General features: G+C 55.3%; 1 protein-coding gene across 2 annotated transcripts in view; it reads left to right on the top strand.

The window, feature by feature from the left end:
• The window catches only part of pelo (pelota mRNA surveillance and ribosome rescue factor), a 41,860-nt gene that overhangs the window by 1,784 nt on the left and 23,563 nt on the right, over positions 1 to 16,513 (top strand). For both annotated transcript variants that reach the window (XM_041180032.1, XM_041180031.1), the window contains exons 2-8: positions 730 to 822; positions 2,193 to 2,343; positions 3,953 to 4,043; positions 5,984 to 6,147; positions 7,078 to 7,138; positions 7,645 to 7,806; positions 14,664 to 14,710. In XM_041180032.1, coding sequence (XP_041035966.1) covers positions 730 to 822; positions 2,193 to 2,343; positions 3,953 to 4,043; positions 5,984 to 6,147; positions 7,078 to 7,138; positions 7,645 to 7,806; positions 14,664 to 14,710 — 769 coding nt within the window. The remainder of the gene's footprint in view (positions 1 to 729; positions 823 to 2,192; positions 2,344 to 3,952; positions 4,044 to 5,983; positions 6,148 to 7,077; positions 7,139 to 7,644; positions 7,807 to 14,663; positions 14,711 to 16,513) is intronic.

Genomic DNA, 16,513 nt, shown 5'->3' with positions numbered 1-16,513 from the left:
CTGACCCCCTTTACCAATCAAGAACCTATCTATCTCGCTCTTAAATACACTCAATGACCTGGCCTCCACAGCCTTCTGTGGCAATGAATTCCATAGATTCACCACTCTCTGGCTAAAGAAGTTTCTCCTCATCTCTGTTCCAGAAGGTCTTCCCTTTACTCTGAGGCTGTGCCCCTCGGGTCCTAGTCTCTCCTACTAATGGAAACATCTTCCCCACGTCCACTCTATCCAGGCCTTTCAGTATTCTGTAAGTTTCAATCAGATCCCCCCACCTCATCCTTCTAAACTCCATCGAGTATAGACCCAGAGTCCTCAAACCTTCCTCATATGTTAAGCCTTTCATTCCTGGGATCGTTCTCGTGAACCTCCTCTGGACCGTCTCCAGGGCCAGAACATCCTTCCTGAGATACACGGGGCCCAAAATTGCTCACAATATTCTAAACGTGGTCTGACCAGAGCCTTATAAAGCCTCAGCGGCACATCCCTGCTTTTATATTCCGGTCCTCTCGAAATAAACACCAACATTTCATTTGCCTTCCTAACTACCGACTCAACCTGCAAGTTAACCTGAAGGGAATCCTGGACGAGGACTCCCCAGGTCCCTTTGCACTCCAGATTTCTGAATTGCCATAATGAAGGAAGGGTGGTTGGGGGGATGGGAGGGGAGCAGATGTTGAGAACTCTCACTGTCATGTTTCCCTCATCCCCACCACCCCCTCACCCCTGCAGCCAGATAACCCTAATGCCCGAGGAAGCTGAAGATATGTGGCACACCTATAACCTGCTCCAGATCCAAGACAGCCTGCGAGCATCGACCTTCAGGTATGGGGGCAGGGACTGGGGACGAGGGGAGGCGAGCGGGCAGCTTTGAAGAAATAGGGAGTGAAAAGCCCAAGTGCACTCCCGCTCCACACCTACCCCACGCAGCCACTGACCCATTTAAGTGGCATCTTTAATTGACTAAGACACCCCACGCAAGGTGCCGAACGAGAGAAGTTAAGATCCCGAACCACGTGAGGCAGTATTAGGGACAGGCCACCGAGACATTGGTCAAAGAGGTTGGTTTTTAAGGAGCATCTTAAAGGAGGAGACACAAAGAGAGAGAGAGAGAGGAAGAGGTGGAGAGGTTTAGGGAAGTATTTCCGGAGCTCAGGGCTGAAGGCCCAGCCGCCAATGTCGGAGCGATGGGAATCGGGGGATGCTAGAGAGGCCGGAATCAGAGGAGCGCAGAGATCTCGGAGGTTACAGAGATAGGGAGGGTTGTAGGGGCTGGAGGAGGTTACAGAGATAGGGAGGGGTGTAGGGGCTGGAGGAGGTTACAGAGATAGGGAGGGTTGTAGGGGCTGGAGGAGGTTACAGAGATAGGGAGGGTTGTAGGGGCTGGAGGAGGTTACAGAGATAGGGAGGGTTGTAGGGGCTGGAGGAGGTTACAGAGATAGGGAGGGGTGTAGGGGCTGGAGGAGGTTACAGAGATAGGGAGGGTTGTAGGGGCTGACGGAGGTTACAGAGATAGGGATGTGTGTAGGGGCTGGAGGAGGTTACAGAGATAGGGAGGGTTGTAGGTGCTGGAGGAGGTTACAGAGATAGGGAGGGATGTAGGGGGCTGGAGGAGGTTACAGAGATAGGGAGGGGTGTAGGGGGCTGGAGGAGGTTACAGAGATAGGGAGGGGTGTAGGGGGCTGGAGGAGGTTACAGAGATAGGGAGGGGTGTAGGGGGCTGGAGGAGGTTACAGAGATAGGGAGGGGTGTAGGGACTGGAGGAGGTTACAGAGATAGGGAGGGGTGTAGTGAGGACCTTGGAGGGGATTTGAAAACGAGGGTGAGAATGTGAAAACGGAGGGGTTGCTGGACCGGGAGCCAGTGTGAGTCAGCGAGAAACAGGGGGTGAGGGGTGAGAGGGACTCGGTGCGAGTTCGGACAGGGGGGAGCAGCGGAGTTTGGGACGAGCTGAGGTTTACGGAGGGTGGAACGTGGGAGAGCGGCTCACACCCACCCCTCACCCCCACCCACCCACCCACACACACACGGATCAGGGGGAGGGGTGATTTCCCTCTTGTTACCGGTTAGCATCCTTGGCCCGTCCGCGAGCGCTACCCGCCTCCTCCTCGTGTGCTCACTCTGCGTGAGGCCAAGGGGGAGCCTGGGTCGGTCAAGCATGTGCCGTCTCTCAGTGCTGGTACCCTCCCTCACAGGAAGGTGCAGACCGAGTCCTCGACAGGCAGCGTGGGCAGTAACCGTGTGCGGACCACCCTCACCATCTGTGTGGAGACCATTGACTTCGACGCCCAGGGCTGTATGCTCCGTGTGAAGGGGACCAACATCCAGGAGAACGAGTATGTGAAGGTGAGCAGGGGTTCGAGGTGGATTAGATAGAGAATGACAGACACCCCGGAGTGAGTTACAGACTGGAATCTAACCGAGGGGTTCGGGATGGTTTATATATAGAATAACAGATATCCGAGTGTGAGTTACAGACTGGAATCTAATCGAGGGGTTCAGGGTGGTTTATATATAGAATAACAGATACCCGAGTGTGAGTTACAGACTGGAATCTAATCGAGGGGTTCAGGGTGGTTTATATATAGAATAACAGATACCCGGGAGTGAGTTACAGATTGGAATCTAATCGAGGGGTTCGGGGTCGTTTATATATAGAGTAACAGATACCCGGGAGTGAGTTACAGACTGGAATCTAATCGAGGGGTTCGTGCTGGTTTATATATAGAATAACAGATACCCGAGTGTGAGTTACAGACTGGAATCTAACCGAGGGATTCGGGGGGGTTTATATATAGAATAACAGATACCTGGGAGTGAGTTACACACTGGAATCTAATCGAGGGGTTCGGGGTGTTTATATATAGAATAACCGATACCCGGGAGTGAGTTACAGACTGGAATCTAATCGAGGGATTCGGGGTGATTTATATATATAATAACAGATGCCTGGGAGTGAGTTACAGACTGGAATCTAATCGAGGGATTCGGGGTGGTTTATATATAGAATAACAGATACCCGGGGGTGAGTTACAAACTGGAATCTAATCGAGGGGTTTGAGGTGGTTTAGATAGAGAAAAAGGCACTCAGGAGTGAGTTACAGACTGGAATCTAATCGAGGGGTTCGTGCTGGTTTATATATCGAATAACAGATACCCGGGAGTGAGTTACAGACTGGAATCTAACCGAGGGATTCGGAGGGGTTTATATATAGAATAACAGATACCTGGGAGTGAGTTACAGACTGGAATCTAATTGACGGGTTCGGGGTGGTTTATATATAGAATAACAGATACCCGGGGGTGAGTTACAAACTGGAATCTAATCGAGGGATTCAGGGTGGTTTATATATATAATAACAGATGCCTGGGAGTGAGTTACAGACTGGAATCTAACCGAGGGATTCGGGGGGGGTTTATATATAGAATAACAGATAGCTGGGAGTGAGTTACACACTGGAATCTAATCGAGGGGTTCGGGGTGGTTTATATATAGAATAACCGATACCCGGGAGTGAGTTACAGACTGGAATCTAATCGAGGGGTTCAGGGTGGTTTATATATAGAATAACAGATACCCAGGAGTGAGTTACAGACTGGAATCTAATCGAGGGGTTCGGGGTGGTTTATATATAGAATAACCGATACCCAGGAGTGAGTTACAGACTGGAATCTAACCGAGGGGTTCAGGGTGGTTTATATATAGAATCACAGATACCCGGGAGTGAGTTACAGACTGGAATCTAATCGAGGGGTTCAGTGGGGTTTATATATAGAATAACAGATCCCCGGGAGTGAGTTACAGACTGGAATCTAATCGAGGGGTTCGGGGTCGTTTATATAAAGAATTCCAGATACCCGGGTGTGAGTTACAGATTGGAAACTAATTGAGGGGTTTGGTTGGGGGGGTGGTTTATATACAGAATAACTGATGCTCCCTCACTTTGGATTACAGATGGGGGCCTATCACACCATTGAGCTCGAGCTAAACCGGAAGTTTACCCTGGCAAAGAAACAGTGGGACAGCATCGTGCTCGATCGAATCGGTGCGTTCCCTCCATCAGCACCTGTAACCCACCCTTCTCCCACCCTTCCCATCCTCCTCCATCTTATTTTTTAATATTTGTTCACAGGATGTGGGCTGTCACTAGCTGGGCCATTATTTATTGCCCATCCCTACTTGCCCCTCGAGAAGGTGGAGGGTGAGCCGCCATCTTGAGCCGCTGCAGCCCCGAGTGGTGTAGGTACACCCACAGCGCTGTTAGGGAGGGAGTTCCAGGATTTTGTCCCGTGTGGTGTAGGTACACCCACGGCGCTGTTAGGGAGGGAGTTCCAGGATTTTGTCCCGTGTGGTGTAGGTACACCCACGGCGCTGTTAGGGAGGTAGTTCCAGGATTTTGTCCCGTGTGGTGTAAGTACACCCACGGTGCTGTTAGGGAGGGAGTTCCAGGATTTTGTCCGTGTGGTGTAGGTACACCCACGGCGCTGTTAGGGAGGGAGTTCCAAGATTTTGTCCCCGTGTGGTGTAGGTACACCCATGGCGCTGTTAGGGAGGGAGTTCTAGGATTTTGTCCCGTGTGGTGTAGGTACACCCACGGTGCTGTTAGGGAGGGAGTTCCAGGATTTTGTCCGTGTAGTGTAGGTACACCCACGGCGCTGTTAGGGCGTGAGTTCCAGGATTTTGTCCGTGTGGTGTAGGTACACCCACGGCGCTGTTAGGGAGGGAGTTCCAGGATTTTGTCCCGTGTGGTGTAGGTACACCCACAGCGCTGTTAGGGAGGGAGTTCCAGGATTTTGTCCATGTGTGGTGTAGGTACACCCACGGCGCTGTTAGGGAGGGACTTCCAGGATTTTGTCCCGTGAGGTGTAGGTACACCCACGGCGCTGTTAGGGAGGGAGTTCCACGATTTTGTCCATGTGGTGTAGGTACACCCACAGCGCTGTTAGGGAGGGAGTACCAGGATTTCGTCCATGTGGTGTAGGTACACCCACAGTGCTGTTATGGAGGGAGTTCCAGGATTTTGTCCCGTGTGGTGGAGGTACACCCACGGCGCTGTTAGGGTGGTAGTTCCAGGATTTTGACCCAGCGACAGTGAAGGAACGGCCGATATATTTCCAAGTCGGCATGGTGAGGGGCTCGGAGGGGAACTTCCAGGTGGTGGGTGTTCCCCATGTGTCTGCTGCCCTCGTCCTTCTCGACGGTCGAGGTGGTGGGTTTGGGCGGCGCTGTCGAAGGAGCCTTGACGAGTTGCTGCAGTCCATCTTGTAGATGGTACACACGCTGCTGCTACTGTGCGTCGGTGGTGGAGGGAGTGAATGTTTGTGGACGGGGTGCCGATCGAGTGGGGGGGGGGCTGCTTTGTCCTGGATGGTGTCGAGCTTTTTGAGTGTTGTGGGAGCCGCACTCATCCAGGCAAGTGGGGAGTATCCCATCACACTCCTGACTGGTGCCTTGTAGATGGTGGACAGGCTTTGGGGGGAGTCAGGAGGTGTGTTACTCTCCGCAGGATTCCCAGCCTCTGACCTGCTCTTGTAGCCACAGTGTTTATATGGCTGGGTCCAGTTCAGTTTCTGGTCAATGGTAACCCCCAGGATGTTGATAGTGGGGGGATTCAGTGATGGTAATGCCGTTGAATGTCAAGGGGGTGATGGTTGGATTCTCTCTTGTTGGAGATGGTCATTGCCTGGTACTTGTGTGTGGGTGGGAATGTTACTCACCCCTTGTCAGCTTCGAGCCTGGACATTGTCCAGGTCTTGCTGCATTCGGACATGGGGCTGCTTCAGTATCTGAGGAGTGGTGAAAGGGGCTGAACATTGTGCAGGGAGAAGAATTGGCCACGTCGGGCGGGTTTGAACTCGGGTTAGTTAGTCCAGTCGCTCCCTCCAACCGCGGAAGAGCAGAAGAGGCTGGAAGGGCCGAACGCCCTCCTGTTGCGGGACGCTGGTCAATCGAGTGGCTGACCTCCCCTCTCCTCTCTCCCTCCAGAACAGGCCTGTGACCCAGGCCACAGCGCGGATGTGGGGGCAGTTGTCATGCAGGAGGGGCTGGCACACATCTGCCTGGTCACGTCCAGCATGACAGTCCTCCGGGCCAAGGTGGAGACCACCATCCCTCGGAAACGCAAAGGGAGCTGCACGCAACACGACAAGGTATGGCACAGCGGCCCCCACCTCAGTCCCGGTGTGTGGGAGGTGGGGGAAGGACAGTGTATCTAACGCACTGTGACACACAGTCCCAGAGGGGGAAAGGACAGTGTATCTAACGCACTGTAACACACAGTCCCAGAGGGGGAAAGGACAGTGTATCTAACGCACTGTGACACCCGGTCCCAGAGGGGGAAAGGACAGTGTATCTAACGCACTGTGACACCCGGTCCCAGAGGGGGAAAGGACAGTGTATCTAACGCACTGTGACACACAGTCCCAGAGCGGGAAAGGACAGTGTATCTAATGCACTGTAACACACAGTCCCAGAGGGGGAAAGGACATTGTATCTAACGCACTGTGACACACAGTCCCAGAGGGGGAAGGGACAGTGTATCTAACACACTGTGACACCCGGTCCCAGAGGGGGAAAGGACAGTGTATCTAACGCACTGTGACACACAGTCCCAGAGGGGGAAGGGACAGTGTATCTAACGCACTGTGACACCCGGTCCCAGAGGGGGAAAGGACATTGTATCTAACGCACTGTGACACCCAGTCCCAGAGGGGGAAAGGACAGTGTATCTAACGCACTGTGACACCCGGTCCCAGAGGGGGAAAGGACAGTGTATCTAACGCACTGTGACACACAGTCCCAGAGGGGGAAGGGACAGTGTATCTAACGCACTGTGACACCCGGTCCCAGAGGGGGAAAGGACAGTGTATCTAACGCACTGTGACACCCGGTCCCAGAGGGGGAAGGGACAGTGTATCTAACGCACTGTGACACCCGGTCCCAGAGGGGGAAAGGACAGTGTATCTAACGCACCGTGACACTGCGAATTGTTTTGAACCTGAGCTGTTATGATTCACCGTTTAAAAAGTATTTGAGGAACAGACCGATGAAGGTGACTTCTCCTCCTGTTTGGTTTCTAGGCGCTGGAAAAATTTTACGAATCTGTGATGCAAGGAATCATTCGACACATTAACTTCGATGGTAGGTGAGGTGTTTACAGGCCAGAGCTCTGAATGTGGACGCAATCTCACTGTGTACCATCGTGTGTCTGAGTACGAAGGGGCAAGTGTGAGCCCGTGGGTGTGTGAGTGTGCACATCATTGTGTCTGCACGTGTTTGTGTGTGTGCGCGCGTGTGCGCGCGCGTTTGTGTGTGTGCGCGCGCGGGTTTGTGTGTGTGCGCGTGCGTGTTTGTGCATGTGCGCGTATTTGCGCACACCTGTGTCTTTCTTGTGCTCTCTTTCATTCATTTGTTCCCTCTGATATCCAATTCATGACTCTCCCTCTGTCTCCCTTACTCACATTCTCCCTGTCCCTCCCTCTTTCTCCCTGTCCCTCCCTCCCTCCCCTATTCGTGCTCACTCCCACCCCCTCTCTCTCGCCCGCCCTCCCCCCCCTTGCCCGCCCTCCCCACCCCCTCTCTCACTCTCTGTCTCTCTCTCTCTCTCACTTCCCCCCCCAACCCCCCCACTCCTCCCCCTCTCACAGTGGTGAAGTGTGTCCTTGTGGCCAGCCCTGGTTTTGTCAAGGAGCAGTTCTGTAACTACATGTTTGAACAAGCTGTGAAGATGGACATCAAACTCATCCTGGAAAACCGATCAAAGTTCCTGCAGGTTCACTCATCCTCAGGACACAAGTACGCCCTCAAAGGTGAGAATGGGAACACGGAGGGGTTTGGGTCCATTGGGATTGTGTACAGAGGGAGTGAACGGGAAGGGGTTTGGGTCCATTGGGATTGTGTACGGTGGGAGTGAACGGGAAGGGGTTTGGGTCCATTGGGTTTGTGTACAGTGTGAGTGAACGAGAAGGGGGTTGGGTCCATTGGGATTGTGTACAGTGGGAATGAACGGGAATGGGTTTGGGTTCATTGGGATAATGTACGGTGGGAATGAACGGGAAGGGGTTTGGGTCCATTGGGATTGTGTACAGTGGGAATGAACAGGAAGGGGTTTGGGTCCATTGGGATTTTGTACGGTGGGAGTGAACGAGAAGGGTGTTGGGTCCATTGGGATTGTGTACAGTGGGAGTGAACGGGAAGGGGTTTGGGTCCATTGGGATTGTGTACAGTGGGAGTGAGCGGGAAGGGGTTTGGGTCCATTGGGATTGTGTACAGTGGGAGCGAACGGGAAGGGGTTTGGGTCCATTGGGATTGTGTACGGTGGGAGTGAACGGGAAGGGGTTTGGGTCCATTGGGATTGTGTACAGTGGGAGTGACCGGGATAGTGCAGCGCTCCCTCAGCACTGACCCTCCGACAGAGCGGCGCTCCCTCAGCACTGACCCTCCGACAGAGCGGCACTCCCTCAGAACTGACCCTCCGACAGAGCGCCGCTCCCTCAGCACTGACCCTCCGACAGAGCGGCGCTCCCTCAGCACTGACCCTCCGACAGTGCGGCGCTCCCTCAGCACTGACCCTCCGACAGTGCGGCGCTCCCTCAGCACTGACCCTCCGACAGTGCGGCGCTCCCTCAGCACTGACCCTGCGACAGTGCGGCGCTCCCTCAGCACTGACCCTCCGACAGTGCCCTGCTCCCTCAGCACTGACCCTCCGACAGTGCGGCGCTCCCTCAGCACTGACCCTCCGACAGTGCGGCGCTCCCTCAGCACTGACCATCCGACAGTGCGGCGCTCCCTCAGCACTGACCCTCCGACAGTGCGGCGCTCCCTCAGCACTGACCCTCCGACAGTGCGGCGCTCCCTCAGCACTGACCCTCCGACATTGCGGCGCTCCCTCAGCACTGACCCTCCGACAGTGCGGCGCTCCCTCAGCACTGACCCTCCGACAGTGCGGCGCTCCCTCAGCACTGACCCTCCGACAGTGCGGCGCTCCCTCAGCACTGACCCTCCGACAGTGCGGCGCTCCCTCAGCACTGACCCTCCGACAGTGCGGCGCTCCCTCAGCACTGACCCTCCGACAGTGCGGCGCTCCCTCAGCACTGACCCTCCGACAGTGCGGCGCTCCCTCAGCACTGACCCTCCGACAGTGCGGCGCTCCCTCATCACTGACCCTCCCACAGTGTGGCGCTCCCTCAACACTGACCCTCCGACAGTGTGGCGCTCCCTCAGCACTGACTCTCCGACAGTGCGGCTCTCCCTCAGCACTGACCCTCCGACAGTGTGGCGTCCCTCAGCACTGACCCTCCGACAGTGCGGCTCTCCCTCAGCACTGACCCTCCGACAGTGCGGCGCTCCCTCAGCACTGACCCTCCGACAGCGCGGCGCTCCCTCAGCACTGACCCTCCGACAGTGCAGCTTCCCTCAGCACTGACCCTCCGACAGTGTGGCGCTCCCTCAGCAGTGACCCTCCGAGAGTGTGGTGCTCCCTCAGCGCTGATCCATGGTGTCAGGTGAGGTGTTCATGTTCAACATTTGAACTCACAACCATCTGACTCGGTATCGTGGGGAGAGGTAACTACAACCTTGGTCGAGGAGGTCGGTTTTAAGAAGCGTCTTGAAGGAGGGGTGAGAGAGGGGGTGCGGAGAGGTTTAGGGAGGGAGTTCCACAGCTGAGGGTCCCCAGGCAGCTGAAGGCCCGGCTGCCAATGGTGGAGCGATGGGAATCGGGGGATGCTCAAGGGGCTGGAATTGAAGGAGCGCAGAGATTTCAGAGGGTTGTAGGAGGTTACAGAGATTGGGAGGGTTGTAGGGACTGGAGGAGGTTACAGAGATAGGGAGGGGTGTAGGGGGCTGGAGGAGGTTACAGGGATAGGGAGGGTCGTAGGGGCTGGAGGAGGTTACAGAGATAGGGAGGGTTGTAGAGGCTGGAGGAGGTTCCAGAGATAGGGAGGGGTGTAGGAGTTGGAGGAGGTTACAGAGATAGGGAGGGTTGTAGGGTCTGGAGGAGGTTACAGAGGTAGGGAGGGTTGTAGGGGCTGGAGGATGTTACAGAGAGAGGGAGGGTTGTAGGGGCTTGAGGAGGTTACGGAGATAGGGAGGGTTGTAGGGGCTGGAGGAGGTTACAGAGTTAGTGAGGGGTGTAGGGGCTGGAGGAGGTTACAGAGTTAGTGAGGGGTTTAGGGGCTGGAGGAGGTTACAGAGATAGGGAGGGGTGTAGGGGCTGGAGGAGGTTACAGAGATAAGGAGGGGTGTAGGGGCTGGAGGATGTTACAGAGATGGGGAGGGGTGTAGGGGCTGGAGGAAGTTACAGAGATAGGGAGGGGTGTAGGGGCTGGAACATGTTACAGAGATAGGAAGGGGTGTAGCAGCTGGAGGAGGTTACAGAGATAGGGAGGGGTTTAGAGGCTGGAGGAGGTTACAGAGCTAGGGAGGGTTGTAGGGGCTGAAGGAGGTTACAGAGATAGGGAGCGTTGTAGGGGCTGGAGGAGGTTACAGAGATAGGGAGGGGTTTAGAGGCTGGAGGAGGTTACAGAGCTAGGGAGGGTTGTAGGGGCTGAAGGAGGTTACAGAGATAGGGAGGGTTGTAGGGGCTGGAGGAGGTTACAGAGATAGGGAGGGTTGTAGGGGCTGGAGGAGGTTACAGAGATAGGGAGCGTTGTAGGGGCTGGAGGAGGTTACAGAGATAGGGAGGGATGTAGGGGCTGGAGAAGGTTACAGAGATAGGGAGGGGTGTAGGGGCTGGAGGAGGTTACAGAGATAGGGAGGGTTGTAGGGGCTGGAGGAGGTTACAGAGTTAGGGAGGGTTGTAGGGTCTGGAGGAGGTTACAGAGATAGGGCGGGTTGTAGGAGCTGGAGGAGGTTACAGAAATAGGGAGGGTTGTAGGGGCTGGAGGAGGTTACAGAGATATGGAGGGTTGTAGGGGCTGAAGGAGATTAGAGAGATAGGGAGGGTTCTAGGGACTGGAGGAGGTTACAGAGATAGGGTGGGTTTTAGGGACTGGAGGAGGTTACAGAGATAGGGAGGTTTGGAGGGGCTGGAGAAGGTTACAGAGATAGGGAGGGTTGTAGGGGCTGGAGGAGGTTACAGAGATAGGGATGGTTGTAGGGGCTGGAGGAGGTTACAGAGATAGGGAGGGTTGTAGGGGCTGGAGGAGGTTACAGAGATAGGGAGGGTTGTAGGGACTGGAGGAGGTTACAGAGATAGGGAGGGTTGTAGGGACTGGAGGAGGTTACAGAGATAGGGAGGGTTGTAGGGGCTGGAGGAGGTTACAGAGATAGGGAGAGTTGTAGGGGCTGGAGGAGGTTACAGAGATAGGGAGGGTTGTAGGGACTGGAGGAGGTTACAGAGATAGGGAGGTTTGGAGGGACTGGAGGAGTTTACAGAGATAGGGAGGGGTTTGGGGCTGGATGAGGTTACAGTGATAGGGAGGGGTGTAGGGGCTGGAGGAGGTTACAGAGATAGGAAGGGGTGTAGCAGCTGGAGGAGGTTACAGAGATAGGGAGGGGTTTAGAGGCTGGAGGAGGTTACAGAGCTAGGGAGGGTTGTAGGGGCTGAAGGAGGTTACAGAGATAGGGAGGGTTGTAGGGGCTGGAGGAGGTTACAGAGATAGGGAGGGTTGTAGGGGCTGGAGGAGGTTACAGAGATAGGGAGCGTTGTAGGGGCTGGAGGAGGTTACAGAGATAGGGAGGGTTGTAGGGGCTGGAGTAGGTTACAGAGATAGGGAGGGTTGTAGGGGCTGGAGGAGGTTACAGAGATAGGGAGGGTTGTAGGGGCTGGAGTAGGTTACAGAGATAGGGAGGGTTGTAGAGGCTGGAGGAGGTTACAGAGATAGGGAGGGTTGTAGGGGCTGGAGGAGGTTACAGAGATAGGGAGGGTTGTAGGGGCTGGAGGAGTTTACAGAGATAGGGAGGGTTGTAGGGGCTGGAGGAGGTTACAGAGATAGTGAGGGTTGTAGGGGCTGGAGGAGGTTACAGAGATAGGGAGGGTTGTAGGGACTGGAGGAGGTTACAGAGATAGGGAGGTTTGGAGGGGCTGGAGGAGTTTACAGAGATAGGGAGGGGTTTGGGGCTGGATGAGGTTACAGTGATAGGGAGGGGTGTAGGGGCTGGAGGAGGTTACAGAGATAGGGAGGGTTGTAGGGGCTGGAGGAAGTTACAGAGATAGGGAGGGTTGTAGGGGCTGGAGGAGGTTACAGAGATATGGAGGGGTGTAGGGGTCTGGAGTAGGTTACAGAGATAGGGAGGGTTGTAGGGGCTGGAGGAGGTTACAGATATAGGGAGGGTTGTAGGGGCTGGAGAAGGTTACAGAGATAGGGAGGGTTGTAGGGGCTGGAGGAGGTTACAGAGATAGGGAGGGTTGTAGGGGCTGGAGGAGGTTACAGAGATAGGGAGGGTTGTAGGGGCTTGAGGAGGTTACAGAGATAGGGTTGTAGGGGCTGGAGGAGGTTACAGAGATAGGGTGGGTTGTAGGGGCTGGAGGAGTTTACAGAGATAGGGAGGGTTGTAGTGACTGGAGGAGGTTAGAGATAGGGAGGGTTGTAGGGACTGGAGGAGGTTACAGAGATAGGGAGGGTTGTAGGGGCTGGAGGAGGTTACAGAGATAGGGCGGGTTGTAGGGGCTGGAGGAGGTTACAGAGATAGGCAGGGTTGTAGGGACTGGAGGAGGTTACAGAGATAGGGAGGGTTGCAGGGGCTGGAGGAGGTTACAGAGATAGGGAGGGTTGTAGGGGCTGGAGGAGGTTACAGTGATATGGAGGCGTGTAGGCGGCTGGAGGAGGTTACAGAGATACGGAGGGTTGTAGGGGCTGGAGGAGGTTACAGAGATAGGGAGGGTTGTAGGGGCTGGAGGAGGTTACAGAGATAGGGACGGGTGTAGGGGCTGGAGGTGGTTACAGAGATAGGGAGGGTTGTTGGGACTGGAGGAGGTTACAGAGATAGGGAGGGTTGTATGGGCTGGAGGAATTTACAGAGATAGGGAGGGGTTTAGGGGCTGGAGGAGGTTACTGTGATAGGGAGGGGTGTTGGGGCTGGAGGAGGTTACAGAGATAGGGATGGGTGTAGGGGCTGGAGGAGGTTACAGAGATAGGGAGGGGTGTAGGGGCTGGAACATGTTACAGAGATAGGAAGGGATGTAGCAGCTGGAGGAGGTTACAGAGATAGGGAGGGGTTTAGAGGCTGGAGGAGGTTACAGAGCTAGGGAGGGTTGTAGGGGCTGAAGGAGGTTACAGAGATATGGAGGGGTGTCGGGGCTGGAGGAGGTTACAGAGATAGGGAGGTTTGTAGGGGCTCGATAAAGTTACAGAGATAGGCAGGGTTGTAGGGACTGGAGGAGGTTACAGAGATAGGGAGGGTTGTAGGGACTGGAGGAGGTTACAGAGATAGGGAGGGTTGTAGGGACTGGAGGAGGTTACAGAGATAGGGAGGTTTGGAGGGGCTGGAGGAGTTTACAGAGATAGGGTGGGGTTTGGGGCTGGATGAGGTTACAGTGATAGGGAGGGGTGTAGGGGCTGGAGGAGGTTACAGAGATAGGGAGGGTTGTAGGGGCTGGAGGAGGTTACAGAGATAGGGAGGGTTGTAGGGACTGGAGGAGGTTACAGAGATAGGGAGGGTTGTAGGGGCTGGAGAAGGTTACAGAGATAGGGAGGGTTGTAGGGGCTGGAGGAGGTTACAGAGATAGGGAGGGTTGTAGGGGCTGGAGGAGGTTACAGAGATAGGGAGGGTTGTAGGGCCTGGAGGAGGTTACAGAGATAGGGAGGGTTGTAGGGACTGGAGGAGGTTACAGAGATAGGGAGGGTTGTAGGGACTGGAGGAGGTTACTGAGATAGGGAGGTTTGGAGGGGCTGGAGGAGTTTACAGAGATAGGGAGGGGTTTGGGGCTGGATGAGGTTACAGTGATAGGGAGGGGTGTAGGGGCTTGAGGAGGTTACAGAGATAGGGAGGGTTGTAGGGGCTGGAGGAGGTTACAGAGATAGGGAGGGTTGTAAGGGCTGGAGGAGGTTACAGAGATAGGGAGGGTTGTAGGAGCTGGAGGAGGTTACAGAGATATGGAGGGGTGTAGCGGTCTGGAGTAGTTTACAGAGATAGGGAGGGTTGTAGGGGCTGGAGGAGGTTACAGAGATAGGGAGGGTTGTAGGGGCTGGAGAAGGTTTCAGAGATAGGGAGGGTTTTAGGGGCTGGAGGAGGTTACAGAGATAGGTAGGGTTGTAGGGGCTGGAGAAGGTTACAGAGATAGGGAGGGTTGTAGGGGCTTGTGGAGGTTACAGAGATAGGGTTGTAGGGGCTGGAGGAGGTTACAGAGATAGGGTGGGTTGTAGGGGCTGGAGGAGGTTACAGAGATAGGGAGGGGTGTAGGGACTGGAGGAGGTTACAGAGATAGGGAGGGGTGTAGGGGGCTGGAGGAGGTTACAGAAATAGGGAGGGTTGTAGGGGCTGTAGGAGGTTACAGAGATAGGGCGGGTTGTAGGGGCTGGAGGAGGTTACAGAGATAGGGAGGGTTGTAGGGACTGGAGGAGTTTACAGAGTTAGGGAGGGGTGTAGGGGCTGGAGGAGGTTACAGAGATAGGGAGGCGTGTAAGGGCTGGAGGAGGTTACAGTGACTGGAGCGTTGTTGGGTTAAGTTAAGCTTCAGACTTGCCATGGGATGACCTCAGCTCTCCCGCCTCCTGTGTTTCAGAAGTCCTATCGGACTCCAGTGTGGTCGGAAGGCTCAGCGACACCAAGGTACGACTTGCCTGTCTCGCATTCCTCCTGTCTCTAACTCACTGTTTGTCATCTTCTGCGGTTTGAGGGCAAGTGAAGCGGGGGCTAGTGGACCCTCCTGACTCCCCAAAACCTGTCCACCATCTACAAGGCACAAGTCAGGAGTGTGATGGGACACTCCCCACCTACCTGGATGAGTGCGGCTCCCACAACACTCAAGAAGCTCGACACCATCCAGGACAAAGCAGCTCCGCTCGATCGGCACCCCATCCACCAACATTCACTCCCTCCACCTCCGACGCACAGTGGCAGCAGCGTGTGTACCATCTACAAGATGCACTGCAGCAACTCACCAAGGCTCCTTCGACAGCGCCGCCCAAACCCACAGCCTCTACCATCTAGAAGCACGAGGGCAGCAGACGCATGGGGAACACCACCACCTGGAATTTCCCCTCTGAGCCCCTCACTCATCCCTGACTTGGAAATATATCGGCCGTTCCTTCACTGTCGCTGGGGTCAAAATCCTGGACCTCCCTCCCTAACAGCGCCGTGGGTGTACCTACACCACACAGGACAAAATCCTGGAGCTCCCTCCCTAACAGCGCCGTGGGTGTACCTACACCACACGGACAAAATCCTGGAACTCCCTCCCTAACAGCGCCGTGGGTGTACCTACACCACAAGGGACAAAATCCTGGATCTTCCTCCCTAACAGCGCCGTGGGTGTACCTACACCACACGGGGACAAAATCCTGGAACTCCCTCCCCAACAGCGCCGTGGGTGTACCTACACCACACGGGGACCGCAGAAGCTCAAGAAGTAGGCTCGCCCACCACCTTCTCAAGGGGAAATTAGGGACGGGCAACAAATGCTGGGCCCAGCCAGCGATGCCCACATCCCATGAATGAGATTTAAAAATCTGTTCCCATTGGGGGAAGGTTCGAGAATCAGAGTGACACAGATTGAAGGCGATGGGTAAAAGGAGCGACGGAGACACGAGGAGGAACTTTTTCACACAGCGAGGGGGTTAGGATCTGGAACGCGCTGCCTGAGAGTGAGGGGTGGAGAGAGGGTCAGTCGAGGCTTTGAGTCCTCAAACAGAACTGTAGCAAGTTTACAGCACAGAAGGAGGCTACTTGGCCCATCCTGTCTGTATTGGCCAAAGAACGAGCCAACCAGCCTTCTCCCTCACTCTGCAGCCTTAGGCCCATAGCCCAGTAGCTTACCGCAACTCAGGTGCACAACCAGACACCTTTTCAATGAGCTGAGGGTCTCTGCTTCTACCACCGCTTTCAGGGAGTGAGTTCCAGACCCCCCACCCTCAACCCTCTGGGGGGACAACCATCTTCCCACCATCCTCCCACCCCCCTCTCTAATCGTTCGACTAATCCACTTTAAATCCTTGCTCCCCAGTCACTGACCTCGTGAAAAGCCCCTTTCCCCCTCCGCTCGATCCAGTTCCCTCATGCTTTTGTGCATCTCCGCCAAATTTACCTCCCCCGCTCCAACCCCCCTCAGCCCTTCTCTGTCCCAAGGAGAACAACCCCAGCCCATCCAGCCTTCCCTCCATCGCTCCAACTTTCCAACCCTGGGTGGCAACATCCTTGTAAATTGCCTCGGTGCCCTCTCCGGTGCAGTTACGTCCTGCGCACAGTACTCGAGTTGGGGCCTAACGAGTGTTGTGTATCGCTCCAGCATAACCTCCCTGGGGCGAATGTCCTCCCCCCCCCCCCCCCCACCCCCCGAGCTGTGACCGCTCTTGAGGTTCAGGAATGGAGTTACTCACCACCCCGCTCTCTGAGGGCACTTGAGGGTCGAGGAGT

Source organism: Carcharodon carcharias, chromosome 38 (assembly GCF_017639515.1).
Source record: "Carcharodon carcharias isolate sCarCar2 chromosome 38, sCarCar2.pri, whole genome shotgun sequence".
NCBI lineage: Eukaryota > Metazoa > Chordata > Chondrichthyes > Lamniformes > Lamnidae > Carcharodon > Carcharodon carcharias.
Note: the sequence above shows the minus strand (reverse complement) of the source record. Positions and strands in the feature narration are given on the sequence as shown.